We start from the raw sequence: 17,017 nt of genomic DNA on the forward strand, positions 1-17,017 counted from the left end.
CCACAGGAAGATGTAAGGAAAATAAAAAGGAGACCCAGAGACAAGATGCAGAGGCAGAATATCAGATGGCAGAATTCTCCTTGTCTAATCTGCCAGCTTTATTTATATCAATAGGTTACATTAGGTCACTGACATCAGTAGTACATTTTCGTTCATTGTGTCATTAGGCAGCTTATAGGTTTAGCAACATTATGCAGCTTGTTCCACAGTTACTTACTATAGTTGCAATGTGCAATGTTAGGAGTTTTGTGTAGCTCTGGGAAAGCCCATTGTTTAAAGTTACTGTTATGTGGACAGGTTCAGGTGCAGTGGAGCTGGGAGAAACATTGTGGTTGTCTAAGGAGAGTTTCCTTATTCCCAGGAGCTGTGTGAGTGAGATCAAAGCTGAGGCTGATAAGACTCTAGCACAGAGCCTCCTCATGCAGAGCATTGCTATAGCTGCTAGGCATCCTGTGTCTTTGCACAGAAGTTTTCCTAGCACCAAGGAATTCTGTCTTTGTAAGAAACTTCCCATCCACCAAGCATGTCATAGTCTTGAAACTATCAGAGACCCCAATCCCAAACACAGAACCCTTACAGGAAGATGCAAAGAATGAGTTGCCCTAAAATACACAAAGCAGAGGTAGCCACAGTTGGATGGACGAGGTGAAGTTCTCTGGTCTCCATTATGGTGCACCCTGTGACTCAGGAGAGACGTGCATCCACCCTTTCACTGAGAGGCACCATTTTGCTGAGGACTCTCACCAGGGCCACCTTGATGTCCCTGTTCCTCAGACTGTAAATGAAAGGGTTCAGCATGGGGGTGAGCATGGTGTAGAGCACTGAAGCCATGAGACTCATCCTAGAGGATGGTGTAGCAGCAGAACTGAGGTAGACCCCAAGGCCAGTGCCATAGAACAAGGAGACCACCAGGAGGTGAGACCCACAGGTGGAGAAGGCTTTGTACTTGCCTCTGTCTGATGAGATCCTCAGGATGGAGGAGAAAATCTGAGAGTAGGAGAAGAGGATGCCAGTGAGAGGGAAGACACCCAGGACGATGGTCACAGTGTACATCACTATGTTGTTGATGAGTGTGTCAGAGCAGGTGAGCTTCAGAACTTCGGTAAGATCACAGAAGAAGTGAGGGATTTCTATGTTGGTGCAAAAGGACAGCCTCAAGATGGTCAAGGTCTCTGGAAGGGCACCCAGGATACTGACCAACCAGGACCCCAGAGCCATGAGCAGACAGACCTGTGGGTTCATAATAACCATGTAGTGCAGGGGGTGACAGATGGCCAAGAAGCGGTCATAGGCCATCACTGTCAGGAGCAAATTGTCTTGGCATCCAAACAAAATAAAAAAATAAATCTGTGAGACGCAGCCTGCAAAGGTGATCCCTTTGCTGTGAGTGTGCATGTTCCTGAGAGCCTTGGGGATGGTGGTGGAGGTGAAGCCAATGTCAGCCAGGGACAGGTTGGAGAGGAGGAAGTACATGGGCGTGTGCAGGTGGGAGTCTGAGATGACAGCCAGGATGATGAGCAGGTTTCCTGTGACTGTGACCAGGTACATGGCCAGAAGCAGGCCAAAGATGAGGGACTGCAGGTCAGGGTCATCTGTGAATCCCAGGAGGACAAACTTGCTAGTTTCCGTTTGGTTTCCTCTTTCCATGGGATTTCTGGGTTTCCTGAGAAGGAGGGAGAAGAGGAACTCAAAATTCACTCTAAATAGGGATTCCCCAGAATGACCCCAGCATCTTTTATTGAAACATCAAGAACTCAAGAAATCACATATTTTGTCTTATCTTTGGGTCTCTTTGCCGACAAGTTGAAGTTACTACGTTAAACCAAGGAGAACTGGCTCTAGTCCAGTGATTCTCTAACGGTGTTCCCAGATCAGCCACCTGGGTGTCACCTGGAAACTTGGTGGAAATGTGCATCTTCAGGCCCACAGGACCAGCTGAGCCTCAGATTCTGGGTTGGAGCATCCTCTGGGTTATTAGGCCCTCTGGGGATTCTGATGCACATGTCTGTTTGTAGGATCCAGCTCCTGTGCCTGCTGCATCCCTATAGCCAATCCTTCCTCAGTGTCCTGGTGGCTGCTCTGGGGTGTTCTTCCTACTGCACATGGGCAGGCGAGCTTCCTAGCTGTAGGCAGGCACATCTGTGAGTGGAAGGCTCTTTATTTTATGGGGACTTCAGTGCTCCTTCTGGTAAAAATATTGATATCCCCTGTGAGTGTTCATCATTGGCATTTCATTTTAAGAAATTTTATCTTTGTATTAGTGCATTACAGTCATGCATAATATTGGGGTTCATTTTGGCATAATCATACCAGCAGGGAACATAATTTGCTGCACTGCAGTCCTCAGTCCTACCACTTTCATGACACAAATCTAACAAAGATGGATTTGCAAAATATAGAAATCCTAAGCCATGTGTGGTGCTGCACACCTGTAATCCCAGTGACTCAGGAGGCTGAGGCAGAAGGATCACATGTTCAAGGGTAGCCTCAGAAATAGAGTGAGACCCTAAGCAACTTAGCAAGCACTTGTTTAAAAAAAAAAGAATAAAGCTGGGAATGTATCTCAGTGGTAAAGTGCCCCCGAGTTAAATCCCCAGTACCAAAATAAAAAGTTAATTAACAAATAACTAAGCAATTATAGAAACCCCAGGGTTTCTAAACATAAAAGTGAGTCTTTGGCACATTTTTAATCTTCCAAAACCATTTAAAATATTTTAGCACATGGAAATGGCTTTTTCAACCTTCCCACTTTGGACATTTATATTCTTTCTAAATTTTTTTAGGACAAATATAGTTTGGATTTGTTTTCATTTTATATTTTCTCTTGTTAGAATAGCCCATAAATTACCTCTGTCAAAAAATTAAGTTATTTCCTGTGTCTTATTCATATAAATAATTGATTAAAAATGGTCATTTGCAGGCTATCAGATCTAGATGTAAAATAACTATGTAAAGTAACTATCTTCATTATATACTTTAAAAGATGGATAGAAAATGTTATCCAATATCATTTCTTTCATAATTTTACTTCTGGTACGAGTTTATTTTCATAGATGGATTTTAGAATCAGTCCTATTGGAAGGAAAAATAAAAGGAGCTTGATTAGTGATCCCTTAAAATTTTAAATTAATTGGGAATAAGTTGACATCATTACAATGCTTGTATTTCTCCTTCCAGTGGCAAGAATTTCCCTCTAGAGTTTTTGGTCCCTGTTTGTGTAAACTTTCCAGAAGTTTTCTTTTAAACAAAATTAAATTATGTTCATTTCTTGTAACAGTTGATGTATTTTAGGTTTAATGTTGTTAATAATGATCATCCCTATGATTTATCTCTACCATTGCTGTTATATTCAGAAAGCTTTTGATTTTTAAATGTGATGAGGTTTTTCTTATTAATGCTCTGATTTTTCTAAGATAATTTTAATTTATAACATATTTATTTTGTTCCCATTGTAGTGTTTTGAAATTCCAGATCCTTGTAAGATACGGAATTCTCCTATTTCTTCCTTTCTTTCTTGGAAATCACCCCAGGGTTTTGTCCTGTAATGTGATGCTCATTCTCAGATTAAATTGCTCACATTAAATATGGTCTTTTTATTCTTGTAAACTGCATGGTTCACTCCTAGAAGAGGATTTTTAAAGGTATCAATAAGTGTATAATGATTTATGAAGTATTTCAGAAAATAATGTATAGTCTAATATCGCGTTCTGAAATAAATTTCAAACATTCTATATGGAACAGGAGTTTAAAGGAGCTAATTGCAAAATAAACAATAAAAGCAGTACAAATTTATACATGGATTTAAATAATCTTTGAAAGTAGAAGCACTTTCTGAATGAATTTTTTGGTCTAGATAAAAGGAGAAAAAGTAATTAGAAGTATACCTTGAAAACATCTGAAGGAGAAAATGGGACTTGCAGAAAATCAAGAGTGCAAAAATAATCTATTCCGTTAGTCAAAGACAAGAGCTTTGATTGATTGATTGATTGATTGATTGATTTGGCACTGAGGGTTGAACGGGGGTGCTTAACCACTGAGCCACACCCCGGCCCAAAGGGAGGCACCTGAGGGAATGAATGAACGAATGAGTACAATATTATAGATAAAAGAAAAAGAAGTGTCTTTGGTAGAGGAGGGTCAAGGCACTTGTAGTGGTTCCAAAAAGTGCCCAACATGGCTGGGACCTCAGATGAGAACAGAGTCACCAGGAGGGTGAGAGATCCTCAGACGTGGGCTCCAGAAGAAAGAAGGAAGAGAAGAAGCTGAGAGGGGGAGAAGTCAAGGGACTGCAGTGTCCCCACTTGGGCCACCAAGGCTTGTCCTGTGAGCCCTGTGCTGCCTCCTACCTGCTCCCACATCAGTAGCCCCAGGGGTGGTGAGCTCCTGGTCCTCCTTCCCTGGGTGATGAGGGTCAGCTCAGCTCTGATGAAGGGCAGGAGGAGGTGTCAGGCGTGGTGCACTTCAAGGTCCAGGTGAAGCCACTCATTTCTGGCAGAGCCGAGCTGTGGGTGAGAGGATCACGGAGCATATTTGCTATTTCCAGGATCTCAGAGGGTGAATTCCCATGAGTATTCATTAAATTATTTCTTTCCTTATTGGTCTATTCTCTGAGCAATTACATTCCCATGAGCAAGGAAACTAAAACAGAAAGGTAATTGTGCCTGCACCTAATTTTGCAACCCTGGGACCATCTTGTTTGCCAGCTATGTCTGTCCTTCCCCTGGGGCTGAGGCACATAATGTCATTTTGTCCCTGGACTTGATCTCTATGGATGATTGTCCTTCCCCATGAGTATTTCCTCAAATGTGAGATGGAGCTCCTTGGTCTCTCCCAGGCATGAGCAGGCAGTCTCCAAGCCCTTGTGAGTCCTGCACCTCAAGTGGGAGCTGTGCACAGGACAAATCCAACTCCACACACAGCTCTTACAGTGACCTTGCCCTTCCAATGACCTTGCAAATCTTCTATGTTCACCATCGCAAGTTTAGTGCAGATGAAGTTCTAGGCATCTGGTTAGGGAAGTGCTTTGAGAAGTGGGTTGGCTGGACTGGAAGGAGTCTGTAAGCAGCTGTATGTGTTTCTAAACACGCTGGCTGCATGGTCCTCAGTACTCCAGTGCAGAGTATGAACCATCTTTAACAATTCACAAAACACTGACCTTTATATCCCCATCAATTTTTTTTCAGCATTGAAAATTTTTGTTAAAAATACTCAATTGCAACCATTGAACTATTTAAAATTTTTTTGTCTTTTGCTTATTCCATGTGTGCATGTTTTTATATAATAAATAATGCATGATATAAATAATACCCATACAATGCTGTATCCTGGAATACGCACTTAAAATATAATGATCATTTCCTTTTTTGGTACACAAATTTATTTTCTTTTATATATACTATGTCATCAGTGTCTAGAAAATCTGGAGAGACCATGTGGATTTTAAGGAAAAACATGATACTCTTTTGAAGTTATACAGTTTTATGTCATTGTCTATATGATTACTTGATGTTACAACTAGTTAAAAAGAATCAGTATCCTTTTGTTTATGTGAAAGGTAGTTGCTATTATAACTTCTTCTTTCAGTAAATCAACCAAACCAAAATTCAAATAATGTGATCAGTAAAATATTATGTCCCAAATTGAAAGACTGTTTGGTCTATTGATCATCTATCTATTTATCTGAACAAGGATCTGATCATTTAGGACACAATTGAAGGAATGGAACCTGACCTATGTAACTTAGAGCTTTATTCTCTGGGACAATAAAACTCTTTAAATAGCAAAATTTAAGGATAAAGAAATAGTCAATACTATTATATTAATACTAGAATTTTACATGCCTTTGTGCTAATTATTTGTGACACACTATCCTTACATCTTTACATAGGGTGTAAGGATAAATGTGGCTACTGATTTTATTATTTAAATACCAATTGAATATGTGACTCCATTTATGCGTTTAGAAATACGTTTCTATAAGTGGTACAGAATTTCTACCAGATATAAATTATATCAGAGTTCAAATCCCTTGGTGAATGTGTGTTTTTTATTGTTTGTTATTATGTTTTTTTATACTTGATTTTTATTTGTTGTTTTTAGATACACATGACAGTAGGGTGGATTTTGACATACTATACATACATTTTTAAAACAAGTCTAGAAAATGATAACACATCCTCCATGCCTGGCACACTGAGGACAGACAGCTTTCCTTTAGGGTGACTATGTTTGGCATGAAGGAGCAGGCAACGGGGTGGGACCTTCTCACCAGAAGGAAGGACTTACCACAGCAATTGAAAGAAAATCAGTGGAGAACTTTGCAGAGTACCATGTGCAGAGAGCCCTGCTTGGGAAAACTGTGGCCAAGTGTTTCTACCTGACCATGTATCAGGAATGCTTGCTCTAGGGAGAACTCATAGGTGCTTATTTTAGTAATGTCTGGAGTACTTTGATACATAGTCTCCCTTCTTCCTTCTGACACTGTAGATTATAGGGTCAAGTCTGTGGCTCCACCTTAGCAGCTGTGGAAGTACTTATGGTCCATCTGTTATGGGCTGATAAAAGATAAGTTGGGCTGATCTCATTCTGCTCAGACAGTTCACCCTGTGCAGAATGGGCCCCCCTTTCCTCCTGAGCCCACTCGCATAGAAGCGGACACCCTCACCCATTTGCATCCTGACCACAATGTCTTTAAACTATGGAGCTGATGCCAGCTTGCTTCCTGAGTGGGTACAGGAGGTACCAATTCTGAGAATGTAACTCAGTACTTCCCACTTTATGAAATGTGTCTTATGATTGTACTTGTCTCTCCTGCCTCCCTCCTTTGTGGTTTTTCTGTTTCTAAGTGGCCCTCTCACCCGTGTTCAGTGTCCTGGGCTGCAGGACTGTCTGCTTTCTGCTCCCTTGTCCTCGGCCAGAATTAATCCTTTGTCTTCGCTTCAAAAGGACCTGAAATTTTATTTGGAATTTTGGAATAGTGCCTCAACACATCACTATCATGTGTGCACATGATTCAGGTTAAAGAACTAGGATGTGAATCAGAGAGGGAGGCAGGCCCTTCTCAGGCAGACTCCTCTCAGGTGACTGGGAAGGGTGACTTATTGTTAGTGATCCTGGGTTTTGAGTGGAGGAATCACTGGACACTCTTCTAGTTTGTGAATGTCTTTCAGGCATGAGATCGTCAAGATGGTGTAGCAGGAGACCCAGCCTTCACCAGCTCACCTGAGCCAGGCAGAGACGCTTCTCTACGAAGCTGGAAAGCCGAAGGAGGACCCAAGAGCCCATTAAGAAATGTGAGCCACATGGTGGATTAAAAAAGAAAAAAGACACTGTTGGATAGAAAGAAGGAGGAGGAGGAAGAGGAGGAGGAAGAGGAGGAGGAGGAGGAGGAGGAGGAGGAGGAGGAGGAGGAGGAGGAGGAGGAGGAGAAAAGCAGAGGCTATTGGTTTGGTTTCACCCATGTGGTAGGAACCATGGTGACTATTACCTGCTGCAGAGAGCACAACAGCACCTCTGCTCCTGACTTCACCTGTGACCCTTCCCACTGGGGAGCCCCAGTGGGGAGATGAGGCAGCACAGCTCTCCTCCCCCAAGAACTGGCCGCTACTGAGCCACTTTGGAAAGGAGATGTCCCCTCCCCTTCTGCACAGCCCTGACTCCAGCTGCTCTTAGGAGTTCACCTTGCAGACCCCACCCTCTGACTGAACTGGGCACCACCACATTTCAGTCACTGGACCTTGTCACGGTGAGAGAGTTGGCACTCGGATGCTCAGAGCCAAGGTCTCTGTGCATGTGACTGTGTGCTGGGCTGCATGTCAGTTGCCATAGAGCTGTTCCCTGAGGAATCCCAGAGCTTCTGTAAGGCCTGGGCTTCTGGTCCTGGATTGTTGGCTGCTTCACATCCTCCAGGTCTGGCACAATGTTACCAGTGTGTCGGTGGAGGTGCCTGCATCCAGCCACCCTGCATCAGTGCCAGTGCTGCCCTGGGTTCTAGAGCTGTGCTCCCCCTGTGCATGCCTGTGACTCAGGTCTCAGTTTCATGGCCACTCCCAGGTCCCCATGATCTGTCATCAGGGGGCAGTCTGCAAGCCAGATCAGTGTTAAGAGGGATACCCTTAGGCTCAACTCCCTCCCTGGGAGGGAAGAAGATTAGGAGGAGTTCAGAGCTACCCCAACTGAAGACCTATCAACCCTCTCTGCCCATGTGGCCTTACATAGCACCCTGCATCTTTGTCAACTCTGGCCTCAGGTGACAGAGCTGTATAGGCATCATGCAGAAACACCCTCCTAGTTGCCAGAATAGCTGCACCATAACCTGCAACAATCCTCACAACCCGATAGGAGCAGGTGTTTGCATTGTAAAAACTAGTGTGTCAATGACTGATGGAACTTTCTGCAATGGTACAGATGTTCTGTCAGTGTTGCCCAAGGTGGTGGCCACTTGTCACTCAAGTTACTGAGTACTTGCACTTGGTATGTGCCTAGCATGAAGAAGGAGCTGACTTACTACAATTTTATTTACTTTAATTATTCTTTTTTAACCACTTAAAGGCAGACTACCATTGTGCATTGGATAACACTGTTCTGTATGATTGGCACCTTGGACAATGGTGTTATTTAAACAAAGATAGGAGGGAAAAGGACACAATTCCAGTCACTTCCTGGGGCCAAGGTGGTCAGCAGCCTCTGCAGATTTGGGGCTCCTGTTTTTCATTAGACCTCGTGGCTGTGACTGAAATGATACTGAGGGTTTCCTCTATGGCCAGCTTATTTTTGTCTGAGATTATGAGGTAACTGTTCACAAGGGTCTGAGGGTAACTTTACCCCTAATTTAGATGCTGACTTTGTGATTATTATCAGGTCCCTGGGCCTGTTCCCTGACCTGTAAAATAAGGGCGATGGTAACAGCATGTCTTCATAGGGTCACTATTAATTGTTAGATAGTAATAATTAATTAGAAGCTGGCTCCTGTATAGCCTCCCTCAATGAAGAGAAACAGGAAAAAGAAAGAGCTGACTTTCCTATTCTTTGCATTTCCTGTATGTGTCCTGCAAAAACCTCATCAGAGGTGAAGAAATCAGCTGTTTTTTGGCCCATTGACCCAATCAACAAAAATTTGGCATTTTTGTTGACACCATCTCCAAGTCAAGGAGTGTCTTGCCTGAATTGTGTACAAACCTGGTCTCAAGTCTGGTCGCTTCATGGCCTCAGCTGCTCTAACCTGAAAGTTCCTCCTGAAAGCATCGAGGAAGGAGAGCGGCTTCACGGTGGTCTTATTATGGATTATTCTTTGCTATTAAAAAATTTTCTGTGGGCTGGGGATGTGGCTCAAGCAGTAATGCACTCACCTGGCATGTACGGGGCACTAGGGTTTGATCCTCAGCATTACATAAAATAAAAAATGAAGATGTTGTGTCTGCCGAAAATTGAAAAATAAAATTTAAAAAAATCTCTCTCTCTCTCTCTCTTCTCTCTCTTAAAAACAAACTTTCTGTAATGAAATCTACAGTGTGTGGTTGTTTTGTATGTGTGTGTTTGGCTTCTCGAGTTCAAAATTTGTGTGTGCGTGTATCATTTTATTTTTCAAATGAGGAAAACACTTCTCTTCCTAGAAGCTCCACCTAACGTGTTTCAGCTTACAGGACTCTGGGTGGAAGTGTGTTGGATAACAAGGCAGCTGGAATAACGACCTTGCAAAGAGGCTCTTGTCCTGATTCCTGGAAACGGTGACTCTATTAGGCTTCAGAGAAAAAAGGAATTAAATCTTATAATGGAGAGGATCTTGAATGATCTGGCAGAGTCACAGTAACCACAGGATCCTTCGATATACAAAGGGAGGCGGGGAAGTGGGTGCCTGAGGGTTGTGATGAGTGGGGTTCATCAGCCACGGCTGGCTGTGAAGATGGAGAAGGCAGTGAGCCCAGGCACGTGGGCGGCCTCTGGAAGTCAGCAAAGGAGAGGAGAGGGGGTTCCTCCTCAGAGCCTCTGAAGGGCACAGCCCTGCAGCACCTCCATTTTACTACCGTGAGATGCATTTTGGACTTGGGTCTCCTGAAATGTGAGTTGATGAATTGGTGTTCTTCAGCTATCACGCTTGTTGTAATCGTTCCCTCAGCAACAGGAAATGAAGAGACGTGATAGGGCTTCTGTTGGCCTTTAAGGTGGGATCCATCCTCACCACAGCAAGCAAACTCACATTCTGCTCTTAAGCCAAAAGAAGAGCACAAATATCAGAAGGGCAGCTCAGCCATGTTTCCCACAAAGAGTAACCAGGCAAGGCCATTTTAAAAAAGAGAAGTAAAGAGGTAAATTTGTCCTTCTCTTTATGAAAAAAATAAAATCTGTATTCATCCAGGTATTGTGAACTTGGCTTAGAACTAAATAGAGAGATCACTGTACCAGAATAATAAAATAGCAGTCCAATAAGATGAGAAGCTACTATAAAGAGTGGTGTCTAAATCAATGCAGGAAGAAAGGAATTTGAAATAAATGGTGTTTGGATGTTTGGATCATAAATTAATTATTGGAAGTAAAATCAAGTGAGTTCTCATCTTAACGCATCATAATCAAATGAAGCTGGAGGGAAATCTGAAGTACCAGTTAACTTCTACAATAGAGTAAGAATCAACCCTCTGAGCATAAACCCAGAAGGAGGAGAAACAAAAGCAATAGAACTAACACCACAATCGATGGATTCAAGCATGTTAAGCACATGTAGTTAAATGAATAAAGAAAAATACGAACAGAACAAATGGTTATCTAAGGAACATATTTAGAACATATTGTGCATTACAATACAATGCAGACGTATCAAATTGTTTTATGACAATTAGACAAAAAATCTCTAGTATCGTGACTGATCCAAGCAGGTAAGCTGCAAATTGAGAAAGAAAAAGTGGAAGTAAATTACAACACGATGTGTTTACTCATACTTACATTGTATGACTTGAATGCATTCAGTGTCTTGGTCAGTTACACATCAATAAAGCAGGACAAAGAATGAACACCAATGTGAAAATGTGCCCATCTTCACTAGGTTCAAAGGAAGTGGAAATACAGTTTCATCCTGCATGGTGACGTTTTCCACAACAACTAACCACACACGTGAAGGTCGTCTCTCCTGACATTGTCAGTCCCAGTGACGCTGTAGCCATTGCACTTCCTGTAAGAGCCCTCAGTGGTGTCTGCAAAAAGATGAGACTAACAACACATTTCTCAGAACACAGCACCACCGTTAAGGGATGCGGGACTGAATGACGGGTGAGTCAATAAACCTTTTCTCTAGGGCTTGGTTTATTTCTAAGGCTGCAGTGTCCAGAGACAGAACTGTGTTTACTGGGAAGTGGAATTCTGGAAGTGGAAATTTAGGTCAAAGGACTCCCACTTCCTCTAAGGCTTAACTATTATTGTTAAAAGAGTTTCACTTGAAAGAACTAAGATCACACCTGTGCAAGATTCCTCATTTAGCCATCCCTGGTGTTTAGTCTCATTACCACATCTTTGACCTTCAGCAAATGACCTGGCTGCTGTAACTCTTACTTCCTTATCTGAACACAGGAGAAAGTGCTTCTGATTGCATGCTATGGTTTGGGTGTGGTTGAAGTGTGTCTTCCTAAGCTTCATATGTTGGAAACTTGGTCCTCAGTGTGGTGATGTTGGCCAGGGGCAGAGTGGTTAATAGGTGGAGTGCGGTACAGGGCAATTAGGTCATTGGGGTTGTTGCCCTTAGGAGTTATTAGTGCAGTTCTACTGATACTCTGGTCCTATAAAAGAGCAAGATTCCCCTCCAGGCTCTCTGGCTTCTATCTTCCCATGTGATCTCTTTTTTGTGCACATGCTTTGGCCATGACTTCTACCATAATGATACAACTAGAGAGTCACTTGAAAGCTAGGGCTGTACTATTAGGATTTCATCTTCTAAAACCAGGACCTATATTATTGTCTCTACTGTATAAAGTACCCAGCTTCAGGTCCTTTGTTACAGCAATGGAAAATGGACTAATACATCCCATAAAGGACTTACTGGAAAAAGCAATGTGACAATGTGCATAAGACAGTGAAATAGTTGCTGGCACATCCAGAGTGTTGTTATTATTAATATCAATATCACCAACTTTTAATTTCTTTTCTAGCTCAAAAATATAATATTAAACTTATAAATTTGTTTTTATCCAGATTCTACTTGATATTTAACCACCCACTCATATGATTTTCTTTTTATTTGACAAAGATTTACTGAGCATCAATTTTTTACCAAGAACTCCATTAGGCATCTTGGTTGCAAAAGTAGATAAGATATCATTCTGATAGTCAAGGAATCCATATTGTGGTGAGTAGGAAAATCCAACAGAGTTGACTGGTGTGATTGAGAGGAAGATGAGTCAGATCAAGAGCAGAAGCACTGTGAGTTAGTTTTATTTTCTCCATCTCAGAAAACCTCTCTGTAAATGAGTATGCAATCAGGGCAACATTTCCAAAATACTGTAGGTGTACATGCCTCCACTTCTGGGGTTATGCAAAGCTGTAACATTTAATGAGAAAACTATAAATATAGAATATTCTTGGTCAAACATAGAAACTGATGAAGTTGATTCCACAGGAGTGGAGAGCTGAGTAGATGTTGCAAGAGGCTAGGAAGGAGAGAAAGGAAGGGCTGGGGGTGGTTGAATAATGAGATCCCAGGTAGACAGAGACAAGTAGACAGAGACAATAACTTTTAAAGTTCTATAGCATTGAAGGGTTACTATAGTCCAAAGATTTTTATGTATATTTTACAAAGAATAAGAGTATCTCAATGCTTCTCAACTCAAACAATTTTGAAATATTTAAGGAGATGGAAAAAATCATAGATATGATCATACACATTAGTTAAGTTTGTCAAATTATCACACTGTACTCATAAATATGCCAATTGTTATGTGTTAATAAAAATTCAAAACAACCTTCTAGGCGTTAGTGCACATGACTGAGGAAATGCCACACTGTATCACAGAATGTTAAGGTTATCAGTTAGAAAGTGAAAAGGGTGTTCTAATATGTAAATTTATGAATAGTTACCAGGGCCAGAAATACCCAATAGGAAGATTCAAGAAAAAAGTTCGAATTAAAAGTAGAAGTAGAGTAAGTATTGGATGAAGGGGTCCAGGGTCTCTGGTCTTCAGAATTATGCACAACGTTGAGCAAGAGGTTCATGCAAAAGACCCTTAGTTGAGAGGCACCATCTTTCTGAGGACTCTCCCCAGAGCCACCTTGATGTCCCTGTTCCTCAGACTGTAGATGAAAGGGTTCAGCATGGGGGTGACCATGGTGTAGAGCACTGAGGCCATGAGACTCATCCTAGAGGATGGTGCAGCAGCAGAACTGAGGTAGACCCCAAGGCCAGTGCCATAGAACAAGGAGACCACCAGGAGGTGAGACCCACAGGTGGAGAAGGCTTTGTACTTCCCCTCAGCTGATGAGATCCTCAGGATGGAGGAGAAAATCTGAGAATAGGAGAGGAGGATGCCACTGAGAGGGAAAACAGCTAGGATGATGGTCACAGAGTACACCACTACATTGTTGATGAGTGTGTCAGAGCAGGAGAGCTTCAGAACCTCAGGAAGATCACAGAAAAAGAGAGGGATTTTCACATTTGTGCAAAAGGACAGCCTCAAGACAGTCAAGGTCTCTGGCAGGGAGCCCAGGACACTGACCAACCAGGACCCCAGAGCCATGAGCAGACAGAGCCGTGGGTTCATGATGACCATGTAGTGCAGGGGGTGACAGATGGCCAAGAAGCGGTCATAGGCCATCACTGTCAAGAGCAAATTATCCTGGCATCCAAACAAAACAAAAAAATAAATCTGTGAGACGCAGCCTGCAAAGGTGATCCCTTTGCTGTGAGTGTGCATGTTCCTGAGAGTCTTGGGGATGGTGGTGGAGGTGAAGCCAATGTCAGCCAGGGACAGGTTGGAGAGGAAGAAGTACATGGGTGTGTGAAGGTGGGAGTCTGAGATGGTGGCCAGGATGATGAGCAGGTTCCCCAGCACAGTGACCAGGTACATGGACAGGAAAAGGCCAAAGAGGAGGGACTGCAGGTCAGGGTCGTCTGTGAATCCCAGGAGGATGAAGTTGTCAGCTTCTGTTTGGTTTCCTCTTTCCATGTTGTTTCTGAGTTTCCAGAGAAGGAGGGAGAACAGGAACTCAAAATTTGCTCCCAATAGGTGCTCTGCAGGATTACCCCACTGTCTTTTATTTGGATCCAGGAAATTTAAGAAAGTATGCATTTTGTCTAATCATTGATTTTTTTGATAAGAAGCTGTAGTTACCATTGCAATCTGCAACAAAATAAAATAAAACAAAGGAAAACAAGCTGAAGGTCAGCTATCTCCAAAGATGCTCTGTAGGACAACCACCTCAGCCTCATGGGAACTCCCTAGGTATGTGCATTTCCACGTCTGAATCACCTGGACCTAATGCCCTGGTGTGGAGCTGCCATCCGCACTTTAAGAAGTCTCTCTGCACAGTGATGCATTTGCTCTTTTGTGGACCACAGCTCCAGCATCTGCTGCGTCCCTCCACAGTCCTCCCTTCCCCAGCATCCTGGTGGCTGCTCTGGTAGGTCCTGCCCAACCGTGTGGAAATGGGAAGTCCCTAACTCTAGACAGATTTAGGGACCATCAGAAGGCTCTTTGGTGCTGTCTTCCTGTAATGTCCGCACCTCACATCCTCTGGACTTTGGGCACTCCTTGTGCTAAAAAAATATGGGTAACCACTGCTATTATAAGTTTCTAGATTTCCCTTTAATTACTACTTTCTCTGTGTAAATCCAACCACCATGGAATTTCTAAATATAGAAATCCTAGAGTTTCTAAATGGAAGGATGAATCTTATGACATTTTGCATCATCTGATTCTTATCCTATTGAAATATTGCACCTGGCTGGGGCTGTAGCTCAGCAAAGGTGATCCCTTAGCTGTGAGTCTGGATGTTCCTGAGAGCCTTGGGGATGGTGGAGCACTTACCTAGCATGTGTGAGACACTGGATTCGATTCTTAGCACCACATACAATTAAATAAAATAAAGGTCCATGGACAAATAAAAAAATATTGCACCATCTGGAAATGGCCTTGAAGACATGCTCACTTTGTATATTTATGTTTATGTACTGTGTTATATGTTCTAATTATTTCTTATTAAAAGTGTTTTAGAGTGTGAAAGTTTCAATATCATTAAGAACATCATGCACCTACCTTATCTCTCTGCTGTTTTTTTGGTATTCTTAAAGCTTTCGATTTTTCTGTATTTAAAAGTGTCTTGTTCCTAAAATGTTAAATTTTACCTTAATGGTTTGCCAAAAATTTATCCACATTCTTCAAATAGTATTCTTCAAATAACAATAATTTATGACAACTATTTATTTTCTAGATCTTATGTTATTGGCTCTAAATTCCAAAAACTTGTTTTAATTTGTGGGGTGATTTAGGATTTCTGTTTTTCTTTCTTTCCTTTTAGGGGATAACCCTAAAAATGATGGTAAAGTGATGTTCCCTGTCATATTAACGTTTTTCATATTGAATATATAAATGTAAAAATCACTATCATTTTTAAAATTTCTGGGTACTTTGGAGAGGGGATTTGTAAAGATACAAGTACGTGTTTAATGACTATTTAACTTTTTAGAAAATACAATGTTAAATCCATCTCTATATTATCAAATAACTTTTTTTTTTTAACTTTCGAAGAAATCTTAAACATTAGACATGGAACAAGAGACTACACCAACTATCTGAGGACAACATAAATGTCTCATCTGAACTTATCCGTGGAGACATCTAACATTTGTAGAGTTACTTTCTAAACATGAGGTCTATTGTAGACAAAAGGGAAGTAAAGACCAGTAATTGCATCTATAAATTAAAAATTGTGAATGAGGAAATATGATGCCAGAATAATTTGTGGAACTGACAAAATTTAATATCCTTGATCTGTAAGGCCTTAATTATATCATGGAAAATGTTGTGCTTTTGCTGGGAAAAGGCGAGACAGTATTATAGATGTATAAAGGAAAATGAAAAAGAGGTAATAAGTGTTTGAAATGTTTGATGAAGGAGAACGAAGGTACTTATGGTTGTTACAGGAAAATGACTCTTGACAGATAGTGGAAAGGAGAGAAGTGGACCCACGCTGGGAGGGAGAGAAGCAGAGAGACTCAGGAGCTGAGCACACAGACTGCTCTAAGTGAGAGGCCCACCTCACTGCAATGTCCCCTCTTGGGCCACCAAGTCTCCTTCTGTTAGCCCTGTGCTGCCTCCTACCTGCTCTCACATCAGCAGCCCTGGGGCTGGTGAGCTCCTGCTCTTCCTTCCCTGGGTGATGAGGGTCAGCTCAGTTCTGATGAAGGGCAGGAGGTGGTCTCAGGCATGAGTGCTCTTCAAGGTCCAGGTGAAGCCTCTCATTCCTGGAAGAGCTGAGCTGTGGGTGAGAGGATCTCGGGGCATATTTACTATTTCCAGGGCCTGGGAGGTTGAATTCTCAGGAATGCTCATTAAATTAATTGTTATGTTGTTACTCTATTCTCTGAGCAATTGAGTTTCCATGAGTGAGAAAACCAAACTAGAAAGATAATTTTGCATGCAGCCAGTTTTGCATCCCTGGGACACATACCTTCCTTACCCCTGGGGCCCTTGGCTCGTGGCGTTGCTTTCTCCCTGGACTTGATCTCAGCAGATCCTTGTCTTTCCCCACGAGCATCTCCTTAATAAGTGATAATGAGTGTGTCTGTCACAGACCAGAGCAGACACTGTTTCCAAGCCCACACACACCTGTCCTAGCCCCCTCCCACACTGTCACAGTTTCTGTCCTCACTACCAAAGGTGCAGTGTAGACAGGGTTCCAGGTGTGTGGTTAGAGAAGTATAAAGAGAGCATCTTGTGCAGATGGGGGTCTGCATGAATCCACAGCTTCCTTAACACGCTCACAACAAGTCCCTTGTGTGGTCCTCAGTATTCCAAGACAGAGAGTCAGGACCATCTCTAAC

General features: G+C 42.3%; 2 protein-coding genes across 2 annotated transcripts; both read right to left on the reverse strand.

Moving 5' to 3' along the window:
* Positions 1-684: 684 nt before the first annotated feature.
* On the reverse strand, positions 685-1,647 carry LOC113178098 (olfactory receptor 7C2-like). The gene has a single exon (XM_026382563.2). The coding sequence runs from the start codon at positions 1,645-1,647 to the stop codon at positions 685-687; it is 963 nt and encodes a 320-aa protein (XP_026238348.2).
* Positions 1,648-13,202: 11,555 nt separating this feature from the next.
* Positions 13,203-14,141, reverse strand: LOC113178099 (olfactory receptor 7C2-like). The gene has a single exon (XM_026382564.2). The coding sequence runs from the start codon at positions 14,139-14,141 to the stop codon at positions 13,203-13,205; it is 939 nt and encodes a 312-aa protein (XP_026238349.2).
* Between the last annotated feature and the right edge of the window lie 2,876 nt (positions 14,142-17,017).

Source organism: Urocitellus parryii, chromosome 3, assembly GCF_045843805.1.
Source record: "Urocitellus parryii isolate mUroPar1 chromosome 3, mUroPar1.hap1, whole genome shotgun sequence".
NCBI classification, from domain to species: Eukaryota; Metazoa; Chordata; class Mammalia; order Rodentia; family Sciuridae; genus Urocitellus; species Urocitellus parryii.

Bases quoted from the DNA above. Each gene is read 5' to 3' on its own strand.
- LOC113178098 (XM_026382563.2), bottom strand. From the start codon at position 1,647: ATGGAAAGAGGAAACCAAACGGAAACTAGCAAGTTTGTCCTCCTGGGA.
- LOC113178099 (XM_026382564.2), bottom strand. From the start codon at position 14,141: ATGGAAAGAGGAAACCAAACAGAAGCTGACAACTTCATCCTCCTGGGA.